This window comes from Cetorhinus maximus, chromosome 4 (assembly GCF_964194155.1).
Source record: "Cetorhinus maximus chromosome 4, sCetMax3.hap1.1, whole genome shotgun sequence".
In the NCBI taxonomy this organism is placed as follows: domain Eukaryota; kingdom Metazoa; phylum Chordata; class Chondrichthyes; order Lamniformes; family Cetorhinidae; genus Cetorhinus; species Cetorhinus maximus.
The window spans coordinates 62,080,928-62,107,056 of NC_135882.1; the positions used below are offsets into that span (position 1 = coordinate 62,080,928).

A 26,129-nucleotide genomic window follows, 5' to 3' on the forward strand; every position below is an offset into this window, starting at 1 on the left:
GATTTATGAGGTTAATGATGGGATACCACAATTACATTTGCAAATTCCTGACTTGCTACAGAATCCTAATCAGAAAATGAATAAAAAACATAAACCAGTCAGAGGGGGAAAATTGACAATTTTCCTAGAGTCCGACGGTGGACCTGCAGTGATGCACTGTGTGTTGTTACATGGCCTTGCTCCCTGGCCAAAGCCATAGAAGAGCTGTTGGTGAACCTTTGCTCTGGGCCTGATGAGAAAAATAAATATGCAACAGGGAGCCCAGCACTTGTTTGCTATTGTCAGATTCGCTTAAAGTTTCTGTGCCACCATCTGAAGTCTTCTCACACCTATAACCATCTTCTGTATCTGTAACAAATGCTGCTTCAATTCCAAAGTGAACATTGGAAAACCTAGCCAAGCAATGTATGCATCGCTCCATCACAGACCATTGCCACGAAGACATGCTTCATGTCAAGTAATGATTTTAATTCACTGGCTGGAAACCCTATTTGAATTTTTAAGAACAGATTTAAAAACACAGACTAAAGTGACTTGAACTCACTGCCCAAGGTGGCTAACCCCAATTTGTATTACTTTACATTCTACATTCAAATTCAATGGAGTGGAGACAGTCTGTCTGCAAAACCCATCAAAGACAATAAGTTTAGAGGAGTGTGAAGGGCTAACATCTTCCGACCTATTTAACAAGGTTTTAATCGCCTAAGGTATTCAACTGTTGGAGATGGGCATTAAGACTAATTGCTTGGACATGAGACCATGGCTAAGACAGCTTTCCAGACATGAGCTAATCAAGTCACCCTTGGAATACAGAATAATGTCCTTTTTTGGATCTCTGACAGTTGGAGAAGGAAGATCACATGACAAGCCAACCCTTTGTATGTTTTAAGCACATGATTTCTCAGCAGAATAGAGAGCAAGCAGCTGAGAGAGAAGACAAGTAGAATCCCTTCTGCCTCCCTCTCTCTCCAATTCACCTGGTACGCTTTGAGGGGTGCACTGCTGCAGACAGATTTCTTAAAAGAATCCAGAACTTCAGAAGAACAACCAACTCATTTATCGACATCTTTGATCGGAGGTACCAAGACCGCCAAATTCAGTCTGAAGCCAGCAAGTCATCAAAATATCACTTTTACTTTTATGGAGTAAAAGTCTTGAACTTGGGTGGGGGAAGACAAATTTTACAGAAATGAGAAGGGACTTGGCTGAGGTGGACTGGACAGCACTGCTGGAGGATAAAACAGTGGAAAACCAGTGGGAAGCACTAAAAAGCGAGACTCTAATTGTACAAAGTAGACATGTCCCCTACAAAAATAAAAGAGTGGTGCTGCCAAACCTAGACCTCCCTGGTTGTCTAGAGGAATACTGGGGAAGATCAAACAGAAAAAGAAAGCGTACGATAGGCACAAAGAACTAAGCACTGCAGATAGCCTAGACGAATATAGGAAGTGCAGGGACGAAGTAAAAAAGGAAATAAGGAAATCAAAGAGAGGGCATGAAAAAAGATTAACAAGTAAAGTTAAAGATAACTCAAAGATGTTTTACCAATACATTAATGCTAAAAGGTTAGTTAAGGAAAAAGTGGGACCTATCAGAGATGAAGATGGAAACTTGTGTGTAGATGCAGAGGCTGTGGGAAGGGTTCTGAATGAATATTTTGTCTCCGTGTTTACAAAGGAAAGGGAGGATGTAGATATAGTAGTCCAGGAGGAACACTGAGAGACATTGGACGGGATAGTCATAAAGAAAGAGGAAGTACTCAAAGGGTTGAAATCCTTGAAAGTTGATAAGTCACCAGGGCCAGATGGATTGTTTCCGAGGCTGCTGAAGGAAGTCAGGGAGGAGATAGCAGATGCTCTGAGGATGATTTTCCAATCTTCTAGATACAGGGGAGGTACCAGAGGACTGGAGAAATGCAAACGTAGTTCCATTGTTTAAAAAGGAATCAAAGGAAATGCCAAACAATTATAGACCAGTTAGTCTTACATCGGTGGTGAGCAAATTAGTAGAGTCAATCCTGAGAGACAGGATTAACTATCATGTGGAAAGGCATGGACTAGTCAGGGATGGTCAGCATGGATTTGTTAAAGGAAGGTCTTGCCTCACAAATTTGATTGAATCCTTTGAAGAAGTGACAAGAAGGGTTGATGAAGGTAGTGCAGTGGGTGTTGTGTACATGGATTTTAGCAAGGCATTTGACAAGGTCCCACATGGCAGATTGGTCAGGAAAGTAAAAGCCCATGGGATTCAGGGTAATGTGGCAAACTGGATAAAAGGTTGGCTTTGTAACAGGAAACAAAGGTTAATGGTCGATGGATGCCCTTGCAAATGGAAAGTTGCCTCAAGTGGTATTCCACAGGACTCGGTGTTGGGACCCTTGCTGTTTGTGTTATATATTAACGATTTGGACGTGAACGTGGGGGGCAAGATTGGGAAATTTTCAGATGACACGCAGATTGGCCGAGTAGTGGATAGTGTAGAGGATAGCCATAATCTCCAAAACGATATAGATGGGTTGGTGGAGTGAACGGTAAAGTAGCAGATGCATTTTAACATAGAGCAGTGTGAGGTCATACATTTAGGGAGGTCAAACAATTACAGGGATTACAAAATGAATGGGAATATACTAAGAGGGGTAGATGAAGTGAGAGATCTTGGCGTAAAGTACACAGGTCCCTGAAGGCAGCAGTTCAAGTAGACAAGGTTGTAAAGAAGGCATATGGAATGCTCACCTTCACTGGCAGAGGTATAGAATATAAAAATAAGGATATAATGTTGGAATTGTATAAAACACTGGTGAGGCCACAACTGGAGTATTGTATGCAGTTCTGGGCACCACATTACAGGAAGGACGTAATAGCTCTGGAGAGAATGCAGAGGAGGTTTACAAGAATGTTACAAGGGTTAGAAAAGTATAGCTACAAGGAGAGATTGGATAGGTTGGGGTTATTTTCCTTAGAACAAAGAAGGCTGAGAGGTAACTTGATCGAGGTATACAAAATTATGAGGGGAATAGATAGAGTGGACAGGATAAAATTGTTTCCCTTGGTGGAGAATTCTAGAACCAGGGGGCATAGATTCAAGATAAGTAGCAGAAGGTATAGGGAGGACATGAGGAAGAACTTTTTTATGCAGAGGGTAGTGGGTGTCTGGAATTCACTGCCTAAGTTGGTCGAAGCGGCAGAAACTTTAAACTCTTTTAAAAAGTACCTGGATCTGCACCTAAAGTGCTGTAAGCTGCAGGGCTATGGGCCAGGTGCAGGAAGGTGGGATTAGAAAGGGCACCTAGGTGTCCTCGGGTTGGCATGGACAAGATGGGCCGAATGGCCTCCTTCTGTGCTGTAACTTTTCTATGGTTCTAACTTATCCTTCCCACTCTGTAACCTGTGTCTGTGTGCGAGAAAGTTGGAGCTTATTTTATTATTTTACTTAGATCATTTTAAGTATAATAAAGCTAACCTCATTCTTTGTTAAACTTAAGAAAAGCTGTCCGATTCATTCTTTTATGGTCACAGCGTATAAATAGTGAAGTAGTCACAAAATTGTAAAACTATATCCTTTTCAAACAAAAAAGTCAAACGAGGAAGGGGGGGAGCCATTCGACTTCTCCTCAACTGATCATAACAGAAATTTGGGATCAACCCACAGACAAACGAGAGTTTGGAAGCGGGAAACAAAGTTCATGTTAGAAGTAATTTAAAAGCTTCAATACAGGTTTTTTTTTGCAGATTGCCATAAGAAAGTACCAAGAATGTCCATATTTAAAGCTAATACCGTCCTAGAACAGAATGAGGTAACTTGGGGCAGTTTACAAGCTCCATCCATTGAAACTTTGAGTATAGCTGGGCATTTAAAGGTAAAAATCTGTTCAAAAGCTAGGAAATCCAAAATGCGAAAACTTGTGGCCAACCATTTTGAAATTGCATTTGAAGAACCAGAGGCAGGCATAGAATCTGAAACAGACAGGCTAGCATTAGCAAGGATACAGCTGGAGCAGTGGAGACTAGAGCTAGAATTCCAAGAAAGAGAGAGAGGAGGGGGAGAGAGACAGGAGATGAGAGAAAAAATGGAAAGCATCAGCTGAGGGAAAGTGTATGGATCCATACGTGGCTCAGCATTACTTGGTGCCATTGGAGAACACCATACAACAATGGTCTCACTAAAGTATTGTACAACCTGATCCAACTTCAAGAGTGTACAGAGGATTCCAAGGGGAGAATATAGTGTGTTTAAGATACAATGACAACTAAATCAGCTCTGAGCCTCTGGAATCTCCCTTCCTCACTTCCTTTTTATCTTGAGTTTACTCAACCAATAAAGAGAAAGGTTGGCCAAAGCACACGGGGTAGATTTTCCATCAGGATTCTCTGACCTATCTGCTGTATTGGTGGAAGAGCTGCAGAAATCCTGAAAAAACAGCTCAAATGCTATTTTTCCAGGACTTCCACAACTCATCCGAGTTATAGAAGACTCACAGGAAAAGCCCTGCTCAAATTTATTCCACCTATCAATTCCAGCCCAATCCGCAAGGAAAGAAACCAAAATAATTTAACCATCACCTCCAGACATTCATGAAAAATGTGGATTTTTTAAAAAGCTGGTACCTTTACCTGCATTCGTAACTTTCCATTCGGTGCTAGCCTGCTGTGCTGTTTAATGCAGAGATTGCATTCTACGAATGTGAATTCAAAGGGCTACAAGTTCACTACACTTCCAATGCAAAAACAGAGAATCTTAACTGCAGATTCACAGGCCTACATTTTTATGGATAAATAACCAAATAATTTCTTGAACATCAATTCTTTTACATTAAGGAAAGAAGCTGACCTAGAGAGAACTTGGAACTGCCAATGTCACACTCCTGTGCTGAAAAGTATCTTTAATGACAGAATAACAGATAAAACACCTATGCAGCAAGGTGCAATATTCAATTAAAAATAACAGAAATTAGAAATTCTTTCAGTTTTTTCCATTTTAATTGGGGTCACCACAATGCTGGTTGATCACCCTTCTCTATCTGCTCCCATCAGCAACCCATTCCTCTTCCAACCCCACTGTGTTTAAGTCTTTCGCCACCGCATATTTCAACCTGGTCTTAGATATTTGTCTTTTCCTCCTTCCTGGTAGTTCCAGCTCTTTCACTCACCTCAACATTTTCGCTTTCTCTCTGCAACAGATTCAATCTCTTCTCGGCTACTCTCTTTCTTCCACAATCTTCACTGACCCCGTTGTTATGGGCTGGAGGGAGATCGAGTTGAACTGCCCTGATTTTACCTCTCACTAACCGCCCGGAAACAGAAAGGTGTTTTTGATTTCCCCTTTATACGTAGTGGCATATTTTCTCCAACCCTTCAGTTTTGGAGTTATCCAATCCTCTATTAATTACCTTCTCTCGAGTTTGTTTTATCTGTTATTCTGTCATTAAAGATACTTTTCAGCACAGGGGTGCGACATTGGCAGTTCCAAGTTCTCTCTAGGTCAGCTTCTTTCCTTAATGTAAAAGAATTGATGTTCAAGAAATTATTTGGTTATTTATTCATAAAAATATAGGCCTGTGAATCTGCAGTTAAGGGGGTTGGTTTATTTCACACACATACAAAACACGGGAAAGGGGTTTTGCAACATCTGTCCCTTTTTGCACTCATACAATAAAGGAGGGATTAGGGAAATAAAGGGGTACAGGACAAGACCACGATAAAAATAAGAGTTATGGTATCATGCAAGTCCAGAATCAAAAGCCAAGTGGTGTCTTCCTTCAGAGGTTAGCAGGCTGAAACTGTTGCAGGGTGATCAGACTTTGCAGAAACTAAGACTTCCTCGATGGGAGAAGGCACATAGAGATGAATTAGTCTTGAAGGCACAGCTACAGAAGTTCCAATGTTCCAGTAGTTCACAGTGTAGATGAGGGACAGAACTCTTTCTACAGCTACTTGTTAGATGATAAAATGGTAGACTGCCTGGGTTCAGTTCCACATGGCAACATTAGAGGTTTAGAAGCTTGGGGGAGATCATGTGGCATAACTCCCACTTCCCCTGGGCATTGGTCAAACGATGTATTTTCCCAGGTCTGGAATCTTGAGGTTTAATAGAGGAGTCAGGGTCCCTTTTGTCCTTTGCAGACATACCGTCTCCGTTGGCCGGAGCTCTACCTTAGAAAGTATTTTCTTTCCTGTCTTCTGGCCGGGACACAGTGATGTGCTGGTTCCTGATTTTGTCCTTTCTCACTACTCCACACATTCATTTCAGCATCTGCATCTCATTAGTATCCAGTCGCCGTTCCTCTCTTCTTGATGTTGCCCAAGATCCTGCACTATACAATAAGGCCAGTCTCAATAGTCCTGTAGATTTTTCCTTTCAGCTTCAGTGATACTTCTCCATCACACAAGACTCCACTGCACTTCTTCCAGTTACTCACACCGGAACTAATCCATTGCTTAATTCCCATTTCCATACTTCCAGCTTCTGGCACCACTGACCCCAGGTACTTCAAGCTACTCACTTTCTCTAAGTATTCATCCATAATCTTTACGCCTTCACTCTAATCCTCTTCCCTAGGCTCAAAATGACAGTCCATAATTTGGGTCTTTGGTCTACTGATCTTCATACCCATCTTCCAGTACTTTTCTCTGGTTCTCCAGATACTCAATCATGTTCTCATCATCCTCACCACAAAGCTCAATGTCATTTGCAAACGTCTTTAACCATGACACTACCTATCTCACTTGCTCAGTTAGAACATCCATGACAATCAGGATGAGAAAGGGGCTCAAGGACAATCCTTGGTGTAATTTAACTTTGGCTTTGAAACCCTCACTCTCCCCACACTGCTTCTTAGTCTTGTCTGGCATTCCTTGTACGTCCTGTAATAGTTGTACGTACCTCTCAGAACTCCGTGAATTCTACCACATCTCCAGGCTTCTTCCCTAAGCACCCAGCCTTAAGTCTCCTAGATCAAATAATACAATCTTCAAATTGCATTGGCCTTCTCGATATTTCTCCATCACTTGTCTCAAAACAAAAAATGGCATCAGTGGAGCTTCTTCCAGGCACAAATCTGAACTGACCTTCATGGATTTCCACTATTTTTCCTCAGTCTCTGGTCCATGACTCTAATAGAATTGATTTATGTAGGCTAGAAAGATCTCAGGCAAAGTTTGTGGATATCAGACAGGAGAGGGGTGCATATATGCCCATGACAAATGGCCTCAGTGCTTCTAGGGTAGGGGAAAGGAAAAACAGAATGAAAGTCAGCCAGCATTTCCACCTGGTTGGTATCCAATGACACCTTGTGCCTACGTGGTTAGATTAAGTGAGAGCACTTGCAGGGTTTGTTATGATCTTTCCTCAGCATCAAAAAGACAATTAACCGCAATATACTATGCTCTGAAAAAGAATACAGCCTGAAGGGCAACCTGACTCAGAACTATATCCCAGCAAGAATTTAGATATCAGTAAAGAAAAACAAAACAGAAACTCTTGAGCTTTTTGAAATATACAAGATTCTGTGCGGTCTTGACAGGGTCAATGTGGAGAGAATGTTCCCTCTTATGGAAGAATCTAGTACAAGGGGCCACTGTCTAAAAATAAGGGGTTCGCCCATTTAGGACAGAGATGAGGAGAATTTTCTTCTCAGGGTTGAGCGCCTTTGGAACACGCTTCCTCAAAATGTGGTGGAAGCAGAGTCTTTGAACATTTTTAAGGCACAGATGCATAGATTCTTGATAAGCAAGGGGTGGGGGGGGTGGGGGGTGAAAGATTATCGGGGTAGGCGGGAAAATGGAGTTGGAGTTACAATCAGATCAGCCACGATCTTATTGAATGGCAAAGCAGTGTCGAAGGGCCAAGTAGTCTACTCCTGCTCCTAATTCGTATGTTCGTATTTTTGCAAATTATTACTGAAGTATTACCCATTGTTATAAATACATTAATTAGGATATTATGTTGCTATAGCAAAAAGCAGAGGCAGGTTCCAACAAACGCCCATGAAAAGGAGTGCAGAATGATGCAAGAAAACGCTAATGATTTGGATATAGAGACAAAGCCTCTCAAGCTTTACATTACTGGATTTTATACACAATTTTAAGGTGATAAATGATGTTAATCCAGTTGAAGTGATTGTCGTGTACCTTGTACTTCGTTGTCATGGCATTCTTTCAGTTTAGTCCAAACATCCTTAAACACATCTAAGGCAGCTTCAGTTGTGCCCCCAGTGCCTGGACTCCCACAGTTTGCACTGGAGTTATTCATGGTATAGTTTTTATGTAGATCTTCAAAGCTACATGCTGCAGTTAAAAATCTTCTTAATCAATTCTCACCTGCAAAACAGATTAGGTAAAACTGATTTTAGAGATTAAAAGACAGAAAAAATATTTTCCCTCTTCTGCACCCAATTTCCTCTCTTCTCCAGAGTGTGAATAGTTAGATTCAGATGAAGGCCCTTCAGCTCATTTGATCTGAATCATTCTGGGAAAAGTCTATATAATTTTCCAATTGCAATATATATATATAGCTTTATCTTTAAAAAGTAATACCCTGGCTGCAAAACACTCTTCCAAGCAACCCATTAAAACTGTTGATCACCATCTATGTAAACAAATATCCCTGGTGTAATTCCTGGATTTATGCTGGGTTGTAGCTCAGATTTTCCAGGTATAATCCCAGCATGCTATCCAGCCAGGGTGCAACGCAACTGAACCCAGTAGTTTTGCTTCTTATGTACTTCAATGATGTGCAAACTAAATGTAAACTCGTGAAATTTATTTATAACTCTAATAGGAAAAGTTGTAGAAAGATAGCACATGATAGGAATAAGGCAAGTTATGCAATTTAACAATGTAAATTATTGTACACGAATCAAAGATCAAAAATGTGTAGCTCAAATATATAATGAATGGAATTGAATTGGCAGGGGAAGACCTAGAAAGACACTTGGAAGTTACACTCATGATAGTGGAGTGGCTATGAAGCATCCACAGCCTTTTCAGGAACACCAGTCTAGGTTTCCACTTCCCTTTATGCAAAAACAAAGTTTCCCGAATTTAATCCTAATTGCCCTAGCTTCTATTATAATGATTATACTCCCTTGTTCTGGGTTCCCCACCAAAGGAAACAGTTTTTCTGTATCTACACTATCAATTCTCATTGAATATTAATTATTAGATCACCCCTCAACCATCTAAACTTAAGGAAACTCTTTCGAGTTACCAGCAGTCATAGATTGCAACTCTTTCGAGTACAATCACAGTTCTTGGTTTTCCAGGAGTGGGACATGAACCCACAACCCTCTGATTCAAAGGCGAGGGTGCTATGAACTGAGCCACAGCTGACACCTCTAAACTTAAGGAAACTCTTTCGAGTTATCAACAGTCACAGATTGCAACTCTTTCGAGTACAATCACAGTTCTTGGTTTCCAGGAGTGGGACATGAACCCACAACCCTCTGATTCAAAGGCGAGGGTGCTATGAACTGAGCCACAGCTGACACCTCTAAACTTAAGGAAACTCTTTCGAGTTACCAACAGTCACAGATTGCAACTTCTTTCGAGTACAATCACAGTTCTTGGTTTTTCTAGGAGTGGGACGTGAACCCACAACCCTCTGATTCAAAGGCGAGGGTGCTATGAACTGAGCCACAGCTGACACCTCTAAACTTAAGGAAACTCTTTCCAGTTACCAACAGTCACAGATTGCAACTTCTTTTGAGTACAATCACAGTTCTTGGTTTTTCCGGGAATGGGACATGAACCCACAACCCTCTGATTCAAAGGCGAGGGTGCTATGAACTGAGCCACAACTGACACCAGATGAATCAGGTTTATGCTGTCCTAATTAAGTCTTTAATGTCCTTAAACTATCCACCAATGAAGGAGAACACTAAGAACAGCCCTTCCAGACCCACCCAAGTTCAAAAATGACAAAGAAAGAAATAAAACAAATAGAACAAAGTTATTGTGGGCGAGACCCTTGATCTAGATAATTAGGTGATAATTAAGAATTAAAGAAATAATTAAACAGGATGCTGAAATATAGACCAAAATAGTGGAACACAGATTGCCACTGGCATTTTCTGTCCCTGAAAACTCAACACCCTGTTTAATTGTGACATCCTCTCTGCTGTGGCCTGCCATCCATTATATGGATGCAGTCAGTCAATCTTTCTCACATGTTCCCCCAAACAACCTTGCCCTTAAAAAAATAGTTCAAATCTGCATTAATTTAATTTCTATCAGTTGGCATTGGAGAATCCAAAGCAAAGGAGAAAATAACTTAGAAAAGGCGTTGAAGTTAAATAAAGCAAAATTCCCCATTACAACAAATGGACATATTGGATCAGCTGGCTTCAGTAGAGAGAGAAAAGCTGTGTGGGGCAGTGCATGAGCCTGTATCAAAGCCCATTTAGAGTTTCTGCTCATTTAAATTGAACAGACTTGATGTTAAGTGCAAATGTATTAAAACCAATCCGAATACCCGCATATTTTAGAGGCAATGATAAGTTAATGACTTTGTATTCAGAGTCCAAACATGTAAAGAGATAATTTTAATATGTCACAAAAGACAGAGCTCCTGGATGGTCTGGACTTTGTTTAATACCTGTGGCAAAAGTGTAAACCGGACTATAAAATTTCACGATGATATGAGGATATTTCTCTGACAACAGTGTTTGGTGCCTGTAAAATAACAAATGGACACCGTCAAAAGATGGAAGAAAAAATAATGAGAAATTAGGAGAGTTAGAGATGATTGAAGATTCGGGTTTTGTGAAAGCGAGGCAAGACAAAAAGTCTTTAGGAACAAGATTCAAGAATGCAGAAATATGATGATTGAAAGCTCTGTCAGCAATGGCGAGCACGGTGCATCCCAGCTTTTCAATCATCTGCAAGGCCAGAGGAGGCTGCAAAAGCAGAGTAGAACAAAGCCTCAAAAGGAATTATAAACAAGTTCAAGGATTTTGAAATCAATGCATTGTGGAAAACGGAGGACAACGAGGAAAGGAAGATAGGTGAGCAGGAATTGGTGTATAATAGGGTACAAACAGCAGAATTTTAAGAAAATTGGAAATTGAAATTCTAGAAAGGAAGATGTTGGAAGTGACAACGTCCGAGAGAGGATGCTGCCAGTGAGAGGAATGAGGTGGCAAGAAAGCAACAGTCAGTCTGGTTAATGGACGAGGTGTGTTGTTTTAAGCTGAGCCCAGTTTAGGGTCAGACAGATCACTGAGGTTGCACACCATCAGGTTTAGACTCACAATGCATCCAAAAACTAAGATATTTTCTGCTGACTGCACATCATCAATATGAAAGTGCCTTAAGAGGGTCCTTACAAACATGGTCCACAGTAGTATGCAAATTAAATTTTTTTCAAAAAATATTTTGGGATATTGTACGTAATAACTTGAAACCTGATAAATGGTACATGTAGCATGCTTGCAAGGAACAGGTGACTTTGGACCTATGGTTCTTCAAGCTTTTCACCACTGGGGATTTCCTTGCCTAATGGCTGGGTCTGTTGCAGACTAACTGTTCGAGATTGGGTGCTTTCATTATTTGATGAATGCATTATCGTAGTATCATACACTTCTTTCACTTACACACTTATAGCCAACCAAAGCCGTTGCCAACTTAGTACTCTGCAGTTCTAATGACTGTAGTTAGTGCCAAGAGCTGCTGTACTTCAATGCTGTCCAAGTAATTTACAGCATAAGGAAAAGGGACTGAAATTAATGAATGAAATAGAATTGGAGTCCAGTGACCAAGACGAAAAACATAATTTATTTTAAAACCAGAGATTTCCAGTATTGTTAGGCATGACAAAACATGCCCTCATTCCTTTCTATTCAGCTTCTCACGTACTACTGGACTACGACTGGTTAATCAATTACCAAATGAAAATCAAGAGTGCTGGTTTTCTGAGTTTTAACATAATGGATTATATACCTCGCGCACAAGAAAATTATTAGATCCCCATTCACAGCAAGTTATTTTCCTGACCAATAGATTAATACTTTAAAGCTAAGTTTAACAAAATAAAGAGATTATCACATTTCTTTTGGAAAGAAAACTTTTACAACACAATAAAATTACTATTTTCAAAATTTACAGAGACGACATCTCATCCTATTTCATATAGGATATCTAAATGTCATACCATAAGCTTAATACCGAAGATTCAAATATAACTTAAAATAAAATTATGTGCTACGTACCTTTAAACTTAAGTTGTGAGAAAACCTTTTTAGTGAACATTTATCTTGGCATTTTCTGGAACTACAATCCTCACACATGTACTACAGGAGGCAATATACATGGACCACACTCGGTCACTAAGAAAACTGCTGCTCAGCTCAAGCTGTCTGTTTCTGCTAGGGCATATATGTAAATGTACAATGGATAACCCAATATGCTTTTCACAACTGGTTGAGCAGGTTTGTATACTCCCTGGGACCAGGCATCAAACCAGAATTTGTTGGCATAACAGCCCAGCTGAACTGGTTTTTCACTCGACCAGAAACTAGTTCAACCAGTCTGCATCAAAGGAAAGTTCAACCTACAGAGGTGATTCAGGAATCAGCCTGATATACAAAAACAGGCCACAATGTCAACTTCCAATACAGCTGGGACTCTCTGCTTCCAAGTTAAGCGGATGAACACAACTCTCGCTCAATAAAATTTTGAGCCAGTTTTAACACACAATGTTCAAATATTGCATTTGATTCAGATGCACCATAAATTTTTTGAGTTTGATACATGAAGTATCAATAGAATAAAAGTCAGGTATTCAACTCAAAAGTAAAGTTCAAAATACCACTGAAGTCTCCATTTGACGGCTGTTTATGTCCTTAAGCTATACAGTATGAGACTGGACAAGCTTTGTTCATCTCACTGTTTGTTGTAAGGGTGGCTGAGTTGCTACTATTAATGATAGAGTTGATCTGCAGGCACTTCTTGGGTGGAAACACTAAGTTTATTTACAATTTTCTCAGCAGCAACTACATATGGGCTTTCAACTCCAAATCTATCTCTAGACTGACTGCTGAGGTAACCGCGATTGGATACTACAGATCATGTGATCTTCCTTAACAAAGATTATTCTTAAAAGGTACATTACACACTAAACAAAACCATAATTACTACACTGCACTGTTATAGGTTAAATTTTATTTTTTCCAGCGACAAAATGTAAATAAACACTGATTCACCACCAAATTTGGTGGAAATGAAAGGGCTAAACATTAAAACCTAGAGTATAGAACTAGGTGGACAGAGATGAAAAGCAACTACTGGCCTGCATCCCCACTGCTTTCTGCAGGCCAGTTGCAACCTGAAAAACTGCACCTACGCATATAGGGCAAGCACACGTAATAAACTGCACATTAAGGACACAGCCTCTGTCACATTTTCTGGCATTTGCACTGCAAGAGCACTGTAGAGGAGTTGCACATTGGTTGCTGTGTGAAGGTATGCTGGGGTGGGATGGGGGTGTGTAGAGGTGAGGACAAAAGAAATGCACAAATGCTTCAGATTGCAGGCCCATTAGGTGGGTCCTCAAAGTTATGGTTGCATTCCTGAAAATCACGACTTAATGGATCATGGGTTCCCATAGGAATCAATGTTAAAGCTGGAGTTAGGTTCCTATGGGCATTTCCAACCCAGAAGAAAATGTACAAGTTGAAATATTGTACCACATGTGCAGCACAGTGTATTCCTATCTGAAATAACTTACACAAAAAAATCAAAGTATAAAAGAAATACTGTATAAATTCAAGTTAGATAGCACTCACCAGTCTCTTTCTTAGGCAGTCCCTTGGGTTCGGGGATGACTTGGGACCCATTGAGCTGGAGTGGAATCGAGATGGCTGTTAAGTCCAATGAGCAATCTCCACACTCCGCCACATGTGGGGAGTGTTGCTTGAAGGGTCAGTTAGATGAGTCACTTGGGGGTTTTTGCACTCTCTCCGCCGCCTTAACTTGGCCTCTGCATGTTCGGTGCCTTCCCAAATTAACCCTCTCCCGTTTTGGATGGTCAAGTTGGAGGAGATGTTTGGCCTCATCAGGGATGCTTCAAGGACAACCCTGAAGCATTTCAGTGGAGGTGGCTTTGGGTGATTTAGCGCCTTGATGCTGGGCATGTTGGCTTGGGGGAAGAACTTGCAGATGCACTGCCATTCTTGCCACTGGATTTGGAGGATCTTTCAAAGACTCTGCTGGTGCTCTTGCCTCAACTGCTGCAGATTTGAACAAGGGTCAGACTTGGGGGCTCCAAAATTAATCAGCTGATTCCAAAATCAGCCTCCTGAAAGGTACATCCTGTATTTTTCACCCAAACAATCCCAAGACAAGGAAGGCAATTTTACTTGTGTACATGTAGCAAATGCCTTTCTCACAGACTTCAAAATGGCTTCTGTGCCTCACTCACGCAGGTACACCTGGGGCTCCAAAATTCAAATCACCTTGCAGTCAAGAAATTGGCCTATTCTTCACAGAAATGAGCAACCCAGGCTTCACCTTCTCACTTGCAAAAGAAAAACAAAGTTCCCTTGATTGCAGGGAAACAACTCACTTTCTTGACAATGGCACTGATTGGATCACAGGTCCTGACATCACATCAGGGTCAAACAATGAGCCAACGTACGATGACGATGTGCAACGTGTGCAATGACGACACCAAACCCAACATAAAAACAAAAGCCATAACATAAATCGAAGAAACAGGCCCTAAAGAATAAACGACTTTAAAATGACAGTAAGCGGAGCAACTTAAAAGCAAGGAATTACAGTGTTACACCTTCATTAAAAAAAACTTCAGGCAGATGACAGCCATACGTTCAGCCAACATTTATCCCTCAACCAAGAGCAGTAACACATACTGTTTAGTAATTTATTTATTGCTGTTTGAGGGACCTTGCTATGTATTAACTAGCTGCCATATTTCCCCACAAGACACTTCATTGGATGTAAAGCTGCTTGAAGGGTCTCAAGCTTGTCAAACATACTATGTAAATGCAAACTGTTTCTTCCTTCTTATTGCAAGAAGCCAAGTAGCCAGTCCCCAAATTAATAAGCAGTGACAAACTGTAAGAATGCTTTCTTCCACTCAAGTGTCGTGGTTTTAATTACAATTTGTTATCCCAGTTTTCAGTGTAGCTACTGACTCCATTGAGAGGGCATCTAAAGCTGGCATTTCTCTTACAGGAGGGCAATCAGGAAGCTGCTGGAAATGACAAACTTGGCAGAACTGGGTCAACATAATTTCTAGTTCTGTTGAAGGGTCACGAGGACTCGAAACATCAGCTCTTTTCTTCTCCACTGATGCTGCCAGACCTGCTGAGTTTTTCCAGGTAATTCTGTTTTTGTTTTGGATTTCCAGCATCCGCAGTAGCTTTTTGTTTTTATCAACATAATTTTCTTGGGGGTTCTGCTGGTTTCTCATCAGAACAATTAGAGAAATTAATGGGGCTAACTGATGAAGAATCTCCTGGGCCTAATTATTGGCATCCTATTGGTAGCTGAAGATTTTTGATCTTCCCGAATTCCTTAGATTCTAGAACAGCTCTAGGGATTGGAAGATAGAGAACATAACCCTGTTAATTAAGGATATTAAAGAAGGGAACGAGAAAGCAGGGAACCTTAGACCAGCAACCCCAACATTAGGCAAAATGCTAGAATCTATCATGAGGGACATGGTTACAGAGCCCTTAGAAAATCATTATTAAGCAGAATCTGCACTGATTTATGACTGGGAAATAGTGTTTGACAAATCAGCCAGTTTCTTTTTGAAGATGTAGGACAAGGGGTAAACCAATGGACATTCTATATTTGGATTTTTCACTGATGAATCAGAACAGTTGCTTGAAAGCAGAATTAATAATCAAAACTGATGAACTTCTTCAACTTCAGTTCAATCTGAACAACATGAAGGATGAGATGCGCAGTATAGAGAGCAAATCTCCAGGCTTTAAAAGCAGAAAAGGTGGATTCTGCAGAAAAGAGATTGAAGATCTAATGAGTGAATTGAGAGAGTCTAAGGAGCAGTAAGTGATCATGGAAGAAAGATTCCGTAAAGAACTGAATACCCAGATGAAGTTGTTAAACTTATATAAGAGTTCTGCAGATAACTATGAAACAAAAGCAACTCAGCTTACCAGAGTTGTTGCTGAGCTGAATGCAAAGATTCATAAGCTCGAAAAACAATTGGAAAAGAAGAAAGCAATCAAAAATTTGACCAAAGTTGTGGAACAATTGGGGGTGAAGGTCCCATTGTTGAAACGTGAACTTCCATATGCATCGTGGCAAGTCGCGTGAAGAAAGCGAAAAACACTATGGAGACGAACGTCCACAAAAAAAAGTGGGATAAATCAATAACTATCACCACAACTGCCGAATCGACAAAGAGCAGTTCAATACCAAGGAATGGAAAAGGGGGTTAAAAAGAAACCCAGATGCCAGAATAACCTCCAAATCAACAGTTTACTTGCAACAACAGAGCCTACCACTTCTCAAACAGTAGTGCAAATGAGATCTGGGAAGGATACAAGATCCCAGACTGTCTGAACCTCTGAACTCAAAAGACTTGAAGGAGGGAGATGGGTTAGTAAAACAAAGTAAATACATGGGATAAACTAGAATAACTTAAAATACATTGGATGAAGACTTTGTGGGCGGCGGGAGGAGGTGTTATATAAGGGTCTGGCACATATAGGGTTAATAAATACATATTAACCAGCTTAAGACTATGAAGGTTTCAATTAGACCTACCGAAAGGTATCCAACACCCAACACCAACATTCTCAGGAATACTTGCCTGGGCTAGAGTGTTTCAGCTCTGAAGAGAGACTGGATAGGCTAAGGCTGTTGTCCTTAGAGCAGAGAAGGCTGAAGGGGGACCTGATAGAGGAATACAAAATTATGAGGGGCATTGGTAGGGTAGATAAGAAACTTTTCCTCTTGGTGGAGGTGTCAATAACTGGGGGGCATAGAATTAAAGTAAGGGGCAGGAGGCTTAGAGGGGATTGGAGGAAAAATGTTTTCACCCAGAGGGTGGTTGGAATCTGGAACACATTGTTTGAGAGGGTAGTAGAGGCAGGAGCCTTCACAATATTTAATAAGTATTTAGATGAACACTTGAAACGCCATAGCATAGAGATTATTACAATAAACCATGGCCCCTGGGACTGGGGGAATCGAGAACTGGTTAATGGACAGAAAACAGTAGAAATAAATGAGTTTCTTTCCAGATTGGCAGACAGTAACTAGCAGAGTGCTACAAGGACAAGTACTTTGGCCTCAGCTATTTACAATCTATTTTAATAACTTAGATGAGGGGCCTGAGTATAATGTATCCAGGTTTGTTGAAACAAACTTTGGTGGGAAAGTAAGCGATGAAGCATCTGCGAAGGGATATAGACAGGCTGAGTGAGTGGTCAAGAACATAGTGAATGGAGGACAATGTGGCAAAGTGTGAAGCCATCTACTTTAGCAGGAAAAATAAAAAAAGCAGAATATTCTTGAATGGTGAGAGACTGGGAAACATGTGCATTCAGAGGGGCCTGGGTGTCTTTGCCCATGATGCAGGTTAACATGCAGATACAAGGAGCAATTAGGAAGGCAATGGTGTACTAGCTCTAGTTACAAAGGGATTGGTGAATAAGTAAAGAAGCCTTACTACAATTGTACGGGGCATTGGTGAGCCCATACCGGGAGTAGTACATTTAGCTTTGATCTCCTTACTCAAGGAAGGATATACTTAGCCTTGAAGATTCACTAGGCTAGTTCCTGGTATGAGGGGATTGCCCTATGAGGAGAGATTGAGTAGTTTAGGCCTATATTCCCTGGAGTTTAGCCAAATAACAGTTGATCTATTTGAAACATGAAAACTTTCAGGGAAATATCAACATAAATGCTAAGGAAATGTCTTCCCTGGCTGCAGAAACTAGGCAAGGTGTCACAGTCTCAGAATAAGGGGTAAATTGGCCATTTAGGACTGAGGTAAGGAGAAATTTCTTCTTAAAGGATTGTGAATCTTTGGAATTCTCTACCCAATAGCTGTGGATGTTCAGTCATTGAGTATGTTCAAGACAACAATTGTTGACGACATTTTTGGATACAAGGAAATTAGGGGATATGAGAATAGTGTGGGAAAGTGGAGTTGAGCTAGATCATTCACCATGATCTTATTGAATGGCAGAGCAGGTTCGAAGAGCCAAATGGTCTACACCCAGCTCCTATTTCTTATACTCTTATGTCATTCATCCCTGGTACCATTCTAGTAAATCTGCTTTGCGCACCGCTCTTAGTTCTGCCATCTTTCTTGTGCTGCGACACCTAGAATTGGATATATACTTACATCTTACTTTTTCTGGCATTAAGTGTTGTTTTTTGTTGATTCAATGTTCATCAAATGAATTTGTTTACAGTTAAAGGCCAAATTTCCTCAAGGGCTCTGCTATAGCTCTGGTGGGAAACTAACAGAACCCCCAAGAAAATGATGCTGGCCCAGTTCTTCCAAATTTCTGTTGTTTCCAGCAAATTTCTGATTGCCTTTCTGAAGGAGAAATCCCCTTGGAATTGCTTTAGGGTCCTTACAATGGAGTGAGTAGCAACAAATGTGAGTGAGTACCAAAATGTAATTAAAATTATTACACTACTTATTTACTTAAATTAATTTCTTTAGGCTGCTCGTTCTTGCTAGTCTCCTGGTTTCCATTACTTCCAGAATGTTTTTCTGTCTTCTACTGTGAGGACAGATACAATTTGTTTAATGCCCCTGCCATTTCCTTATTCCCCATTATAATTTCACCTGTCTCTGTCACTAATGAGTTTATGTTTACTTTCACTAATTTCTTGCTAGTTACATACCTATAGAAATGTTTACCATCTGTTTTTATATTTCTTGCTGGACTACTCTCATTCTCTTCCCATATCAATTTCTTGGTTCCCCCTTTGCCGAATTCTCAAATCCTCCCGCTCAGGGTTACTACTCTTTTTGAGAACATTGTATTAGGTGAAAGAGGCTTACAATCTTTAACTCTGCTTGTTAGCTAAGGTTGGATCACTTTTTGAGGGTTTTTTTGTGCCTTAAAAAAGACATCTCAAAGTGTTTTGCAGCTGTTATGATCCTGGACCAGACCCCCAAGTTTTTTGGTAAGATCCAGTTAGGGACTAATGACTTGTTGTTTAAAGTAGACAAGGTTTGATATTCAAGACACTTGCTCAGAGAATAAAGGCACAAGGGTTCCATGGGTTTTGAACAAAAATAAACTTTACTCTACAAGCTCAGAAAGATACAACAATTTACAATACCAATCTTATACTCTAACATTCAGGGTTAATAAGAAGTACATGTGAATTAACAAGCAAACTGTGGTCGAACACAGCACCCTGCACACTATATGGCAGATGTGACCAAGACAGAGTGCATGTAGTTCTCAACAATCCAACCAGGCATCAGCAAATACTGAGTCAACCGATCTCTTTGAATCTCTGTCTCTCTCATAAGGGTTTCCAGTCGCCACCTTCGAAAGTCTCATCTTGGGATTCTCTCAAGGTCGCTCCAACTCAGATGCCTGGATTTCCGGGTCTGCACTCCAGTGCCAATTCACAGGCACAACTTCAGTTCTTTGGCTGTGCTAAGCAGAGCACTAATGTTCCAAAGGGTTACCTTCGCCCCAAAGACCAGCAGCACGGAGTTACCAACCTTCTGCTGCCTTCTTCAATTGCCAGAATTCTCCTGAGCCCACTTTGATGGCCAAGGCTTCTCTTGAGCCCTCTCCACTTAAGGTCTGCCAACCCCAGCCCTTTTTTCAGCTTACAGCCTCTTTCTCTGTTCCTCTTTCTTCTTAACTGGGACCTCTGCCTGTCCCCTGCCTGGGACTCTTCGAGATTATGGCACACAGTGCGCTCTGCTCCTGGGTCACATGATCGGGGTTTTTGTGCCTTTTTTTTCCCAATTTACACAGGTGCACCGTTGTGAGGATGGCCAAACCTTTTAACTGCCAGATTGTGCATGCGTCGCCCGCTCCTGACCAGTGCATGCGTAAAACTCCTGAGGCTTGTTGGAATTGTAGTTCCCCATCTCCACCCGACTTTAAGTTAAGTCTGGATCTCATGACACAGCCAAATGAAGTATTTTTGAAGTGTAGTTACTGTTGTAATATCAGAAACACGGCAACCAAGTTACACACAGCAAGCTTAATGTAATAATGACCAGATAATCTGTTTCTTTGCGATATTGACTCAGGGATAAATATGGGCCAGAGCATCAAGGATAATTCTCCTGCTCTTCTTCAAAACAGTGCCCTGGGATCTTTTGCATCCATCCAAGCAGGCAGATAGGGCCATGGTTTTACATTTCAACTGAAAGATGGCATCTTCAGCAATGCAACACTTCCTCAACCTTGATTTTTGTGCTCAAGTCCTGGAACTCTTTCGAGTTATCAACAGTCACAGACTGCAACTCTTTCGAGTACAATCACAGTTCTTGGTTTCCGGGAGTGGGACATGAACCCAGAAGCTTCTAATTGAGAAAAGAGTGCACTATCAACTAATCCACAAAGGAATGTATATTTGCTGCAAATTATGTATTGGTTCTTTAAATGCTAACCATTGCTTGTCTACTGTAATATATCTTTTAATGTAGTTTCCAATCTATCTTACTTAACTTGCCCTATACCTACGTAGTTTGCTTTCACATTTGAGATCCTGGTTCAATCACTTTCAAGCTCAATATAAACTTCTGCCAAATTATGGTCGCTCTTCCCCAGAGACCCCTTTACTACAAGGTTATCAATTAATCCTTTATCATTGCACAATACTAGGTCCAAAATAGCCCGTTTCCTAGTTCACTCCTCAGGATCTAGAAAATATTGCATACACGTTCCATGAACCCAGCCTCCACACTATTACTGCAAATTTGGCTTGTCCAGTGTGAAGATTAGAGTCCCATGTTACCTTTGTTACATGCACGTCTAATTTCCTGATTTATACTCTGCCCTACAATACAGCTAATATTAAGGAGAGTTCAGCTATGTCAAGGAACTAGAGAAGCTGGAATTGTTCTCCTCAGAGCCAAGAAGGTTAAGGGAAGATTTAATAAAAATGTTCAAAAGTATGAGCAGTTTTTATAAGAGTAAATAGGAGAAACTATTTCCACTGGCAGGAAATCAGTAACCAGGAGCACAGATATAATGTCATTAGCAAAAAAAGAGGGTAAATGAGGAGAATTTGCTTACATATAGCAGGTTATAATAACCTGGAATGCATTGACTGAAAAAATGGTGAAAGCAGATTCAATGGCAAACTTTCAATATGGAACTGGATATATATATATATATATATATATACACTGAAAAAGGAAAAGAAAATTGCAGGGCTATGGGGAAAGAGCAGACAAGTGGGACTATTTGGCTGTCTCATTCAATGAGCTAGGAAAGGCTCATATGGCTTAATGGCCGCCTCCTTTTGCTGCACGACTACGAAGCAATCTAGTGCAATAATTTTAAGAATCAAACAATCTTTTCCAGCATTGGACTTTGCCCTTTGTTTCACCAGAGGCATTGCATTTTTGAGCTCATTTGTCTTAAAATCTCTGGATAAACAAGGCTCCTTTGAAAATTTGAGCCAAGGGAATTTTTGTCTTCCTTTTTGCAAAAATTAAAACGTTCTGATGTCAGTAGTTAGTACAGAAGATACTTTCTCCTTAAAAAGCACTTACTGAATCACAAAACTTCCAAAATAACATATTTTAACCACGTGTTTGCAAAAAACACGATTGAAGCTTTGCAAGATGATGCAAGCACAGGCTTGCTTGTCCAGCAGTTACATGCAAGTCTAAATATTTCTGTACAAGAATTCATAACAGAAATTTGCAGCATAACCCTCCCTCTATGGTATCATGCAAAAATGTTAATGGAGCACAGGTTTTGTTTAAACATGTCCATTAGTTGTTTTTGTCATTAGTACAGTACTTTCAGGGAGCTACTACAAAAAGTGCCATTTTAATGAAATACATTCCCATATGAATGTGATGCTTACAACTTACTGTAAACTCAACTGTCTTGGCTTTACAGCACTAAAGCCAGCCCTTTGTTTCAAAATTGGGTATTATGGGATAAATTCAAGATGTTCACTAATGTTTCTTTAGTTCTTGATGAACCTGACAATTTGGAAGCCATTCAAACTACTGCTGTAATTTATAGGTACTTTCACAATCAAAATGCTTATTTTCAAAAGTATAATTGAAGGTTTCAGAAACAAGCAGAATAAAGACCTGAAGGCAGAGAGTTTCAATCTCAAGGTTATCTTGCACTCAAGTTCTCTTTCCTCAAATTTGTCAGATCTTGCCTAGATCACATGATCAAGTGCCAGGTAAAAGTGTGTCATTTTACAGATTTAACCGGAAAGAGAGACCAACATCTTTCCAGTAATCACACAATTCCCAAAAAAAAACTTATTTTGGCATAGCCATAGCACTTATTCCACATGTTTAAATGAATTTCATCACAACAACTGTGCAGTGACTATACCACAGAACTCACTAATAGCACTAATGCTGAATTGCTCTTATTTAATTGTCCCTATTTTCTTAGGATGGAATATCAAGTTAAGTGAATGAAGCTGAAACCTTTCAGGGATTCTGCTGGTCTCCCGTCAGCTAATAACCCACAGAAACATGGCAGAATCTAGTTGCGTCAGATCTCACTGTTTCCTGGCTGTCTGATATGGAGTAGAATCACCTTTACCCCTTACAAAGAGAATGCTTGCCAGAGGATAGAGACTTGCTAAGGAGTTTCCACTCCTGCGATTGTAATGGGACCCTGCAGAAATGTAATCCTTTCATGACAATGCAATTCAGCTCACATTACTATACAGACCTCAAATTGTTCATTCAGCATGTTGAAAAAAAATGACCTTTCCCCAGCGATATCTCTATACTTAACATTCACTGGTTTCCCCCCTCATATTCACTGGGAGAAGTACAATCATACAGCTCACCCTAAATACTGAAAGGTGATAACACTGTCTTCAATAAAGCAAAATACATATCTAAATCTGCAAAACAAGGACAGAAAGATGTGGAGATTGAGGGGGAAAAAAAAGGGATATTAAGTTTGACCATGGATTTTTTTTAACTGTACTGCTTGCAGGAAATTAATTTTTCAGAAATAAAAGGAAGCAGCATTGAGCAAAATTCAGCACGTAGGACAGAACAAATTAAATTGTTCTTGCAGCAGTATCTGGCAGACAACAACAGGAGTCAAGAAAACAATAATGCACGTGTTTGGATTTAAATGCAATCATGTACTAAAGGTCCTACCTGGCTTGCCGCAGTCATGAATGCAATGAGGCACTGACTGGGAGCAGCCATATTACATTTAAACCTAATAAAGATAGAGTACAGTGCTTATTTCCTGAGTCGTAACATGATGTCAGAAGTAGAGCTGAGATTGAGTTTTGAAGAACTATAAAGAAACACAGCCACTAAAATAGGAACATAAATGTCCAGAGCTGCTGAAAGCTGCTAAACAAGCCACTGAAAAGGAAAAGCAAACAAAAGAAGCAGACTGCAAGTAAATCACGGTGAGTCACAATGACTGACTGTTCCACTCCTGACTCCTATCAAAATGAAAGGCGATATACAGCAGGATTTGCCATTTGCAATGGCAAAGCTACAAGATTGTGACAGATTTAATTAACAAGCTGGAGCAAATACGAGTAGCAACACTCTTAACACTGTTGGGGAGAGTGCTGCAACCTCTAATCCACTCTAAATCTCTCCGAAGACCAGCAAAAATAATGTGCAGGAATTTTGAAAGCCTTCAAGGTGTGCTTTGAACCCCAAGCGAATGTAACTTATGAGCATTAGTACTCCAGGTGAAAAAAAGTCCATTGATCTCCTTCATTGGCAGAGGTATAGAATATAAGAAGGATATAATGTTGGAATTGTATAAAACACTGGTGAGGCCACAACTGGAGTATTGTATGCAGTTTTGGGCACCACATTACAGGAAGGACGTAATAGCTCTGGAGAGACTGCAGAGGAGGTTTACAAGAATGTTGCCAGGGTTAGTAAAGTGTAGCTACGAGGAGAGATTGGATAGGTTGGGGTTATTTTCCTTAGAACAAAGAAGGCTGAGAGGTGACTCGATTGAGGTGTACAAAATTATGAGGGGAATAGATAGAGTGGACAGGATAAAATTGTTTCACTTGGTGGAGAATTCTAGAGCCAGGGGACATAGGTTCAAGATAAGTGGCAGAAGGTATAGGGGGGACATGAGGAAATACTTTTTTATGCAGAGGGTCTGGAATTCGCTGCCCAAGTTGGTGGTTGAGGCAGAAACTCTAAACTCTTTTAAAAAGTACCTGGAACTGCACCTTAAGTGCTGTAAGCTGCAGGGCTATGGGCCGGGTGCAGGAAGGTGGGATTAGAAAGGGCACCTGGGTGTCCTCGGGCTGGCATGGACAAGATGGGCCGAATGGCTTCCTTCCGTGCTGTAACTTTTCTATGGTTCTATGGTATGTGACTGCTGTAACACAGCTCTCAGAATCCTATGAATTCTGACAATGAAAAGATGATCTCATCAAAGATAGAATTGTCTTAGGGATAACACATCTACTGAGAGGGAAAAAAACTTGCTCGCAAGAAAGCGATAGACATGCAGAAGAGCTGAGATTGTAAGTCATCAGCTAGAGCATATTCATGGCAGAACAGACCAGGCTTTACATTATGCTGATAGACATTCCAGGTCAAAAAGAGCAGAAAGATCACAGACATAGGGCAGGATGCAAATACTGGGGAGGACATCTCACAAAGGTAAAGAAGGCTTGTCCAAAGTGAGGAAAGCAGTGTTACAACTGCAAGCCACTGAATCATTTTACACATAATTGTTTGGCTAGAAAGAAGTAAAACCAAACCTATACAGATGGCCACTGATATCAGTTGAAGAGTCTGATGATCACTATGCACCATACAACAGGTTGGCTCCAACAGGTCTAAATAGGTGATAAATGGTTTGTGACTGTCAGAATGATAACCACAGAAGGAAAGCATCAAGTAAGTATGAAGTGTCAGATAGACATTGGTGCATCACACAACATCATGACCTTCACAGACCTGTGTGAAGTTGTTCAACATGGCGATCCAAAAATGAAGCCCTCAAAAGTAAAATAGAGGCAGTATGATGGCATGACACTCATACAGAGAGGACAAATTAATCTGAGAGCCCAATGCAATGGCAAGAATGAAGACTTGGCGTTCCAGATCAAAGATGGTAAGCAAAAGCCACTCATCTCAGCTACAGCAAGTCTAAGCGTGGATTGCTAACCCTAAATGTGCCAAAAGAAATTTACAACGAGTCGCAGCACACTAAACCATTGACTGCTGAACAGATCCTAAGAGTATAAAAGGTGTGTTTACAGGGTTGGGATGTTTACATGGAGAACATCACCTAAAAGTAGATTCTAGTGTAGGACCAATTCAGCATCTGCTGCCCTCAAGTCCAGTCCGAAAAATAAAATAGAAGAACAACCGGGATAGAAGGGAGCAATCAAGAAAGTGACAACTCCTACAGACTGGATTAGCAGCATGGTAGCAGTGAAACAACCTGGAAAGCTGAGAGTATGCTTAGACCCAAAGGATATAAATAAAGCTTGGAAGAGATTCACTACTTCATGCCAACCATCAAAGGAATTTTGCCACAACTTGCCAAGGCAAAGATCTTTACTACCCTAGATGCTAAGGATGGTTACCGACAAGTGGAGCTGCATGAAAGCAGCAGCTTTCTAACGACATTCTGGATGCTCTTTGGAAGATACAGATGGTCGTGCATGCCATTTGGCATTTCCACAGCTCCAGAACATCAACGCGGACAGCATGAAATAGTCAGTGATCTTCCCAGAGTTGAAGGTATAGTGGATGAAATGCTAGTCTACAGATGTGAAGACACGATGGAAGAAACTATTACTGACCATGATCAGATTCTGCTGTGACTGCAGAACTCACTAGATGAACCTGAACAAATAGTTATTAGGTACGAGTATTGCTGAAAAAAGGAGACATTTTTTGTTAAAGCTTTCTTCTCTACCGGAACATACCACAAGCCTACCTTCACTGGTCAAAACACGTGTTGGGACTCTTAC

The 26,129-nt window shown here is 40.6% G+C and overlaps 1 protein-coding gene across 1 annotated transcript in view; it reads right to left on the reverse strand.

Moving 5' to 3' along the window:
• Positions 1-26,129, reverse strand: part of rbbp8 (retinoblastoma binding protein 8) — a 171,942-nt gene that overhangs the window by 76,081 nt on the left and 69,732 nt on the right. Inside the window, exon 4 of the mRNA XM_078540210.1 lies at positions 8,127-8,315. Coding sequence (XP_078396336.1) covers positions 8,127-8,247 — 121 coding nt within the window. The 5' untranslated portion in view covers positions 8,248-8,315. The remainder of the gene's footprint in view (positions 1-8,126; positions 8,316-26,129) is intronic.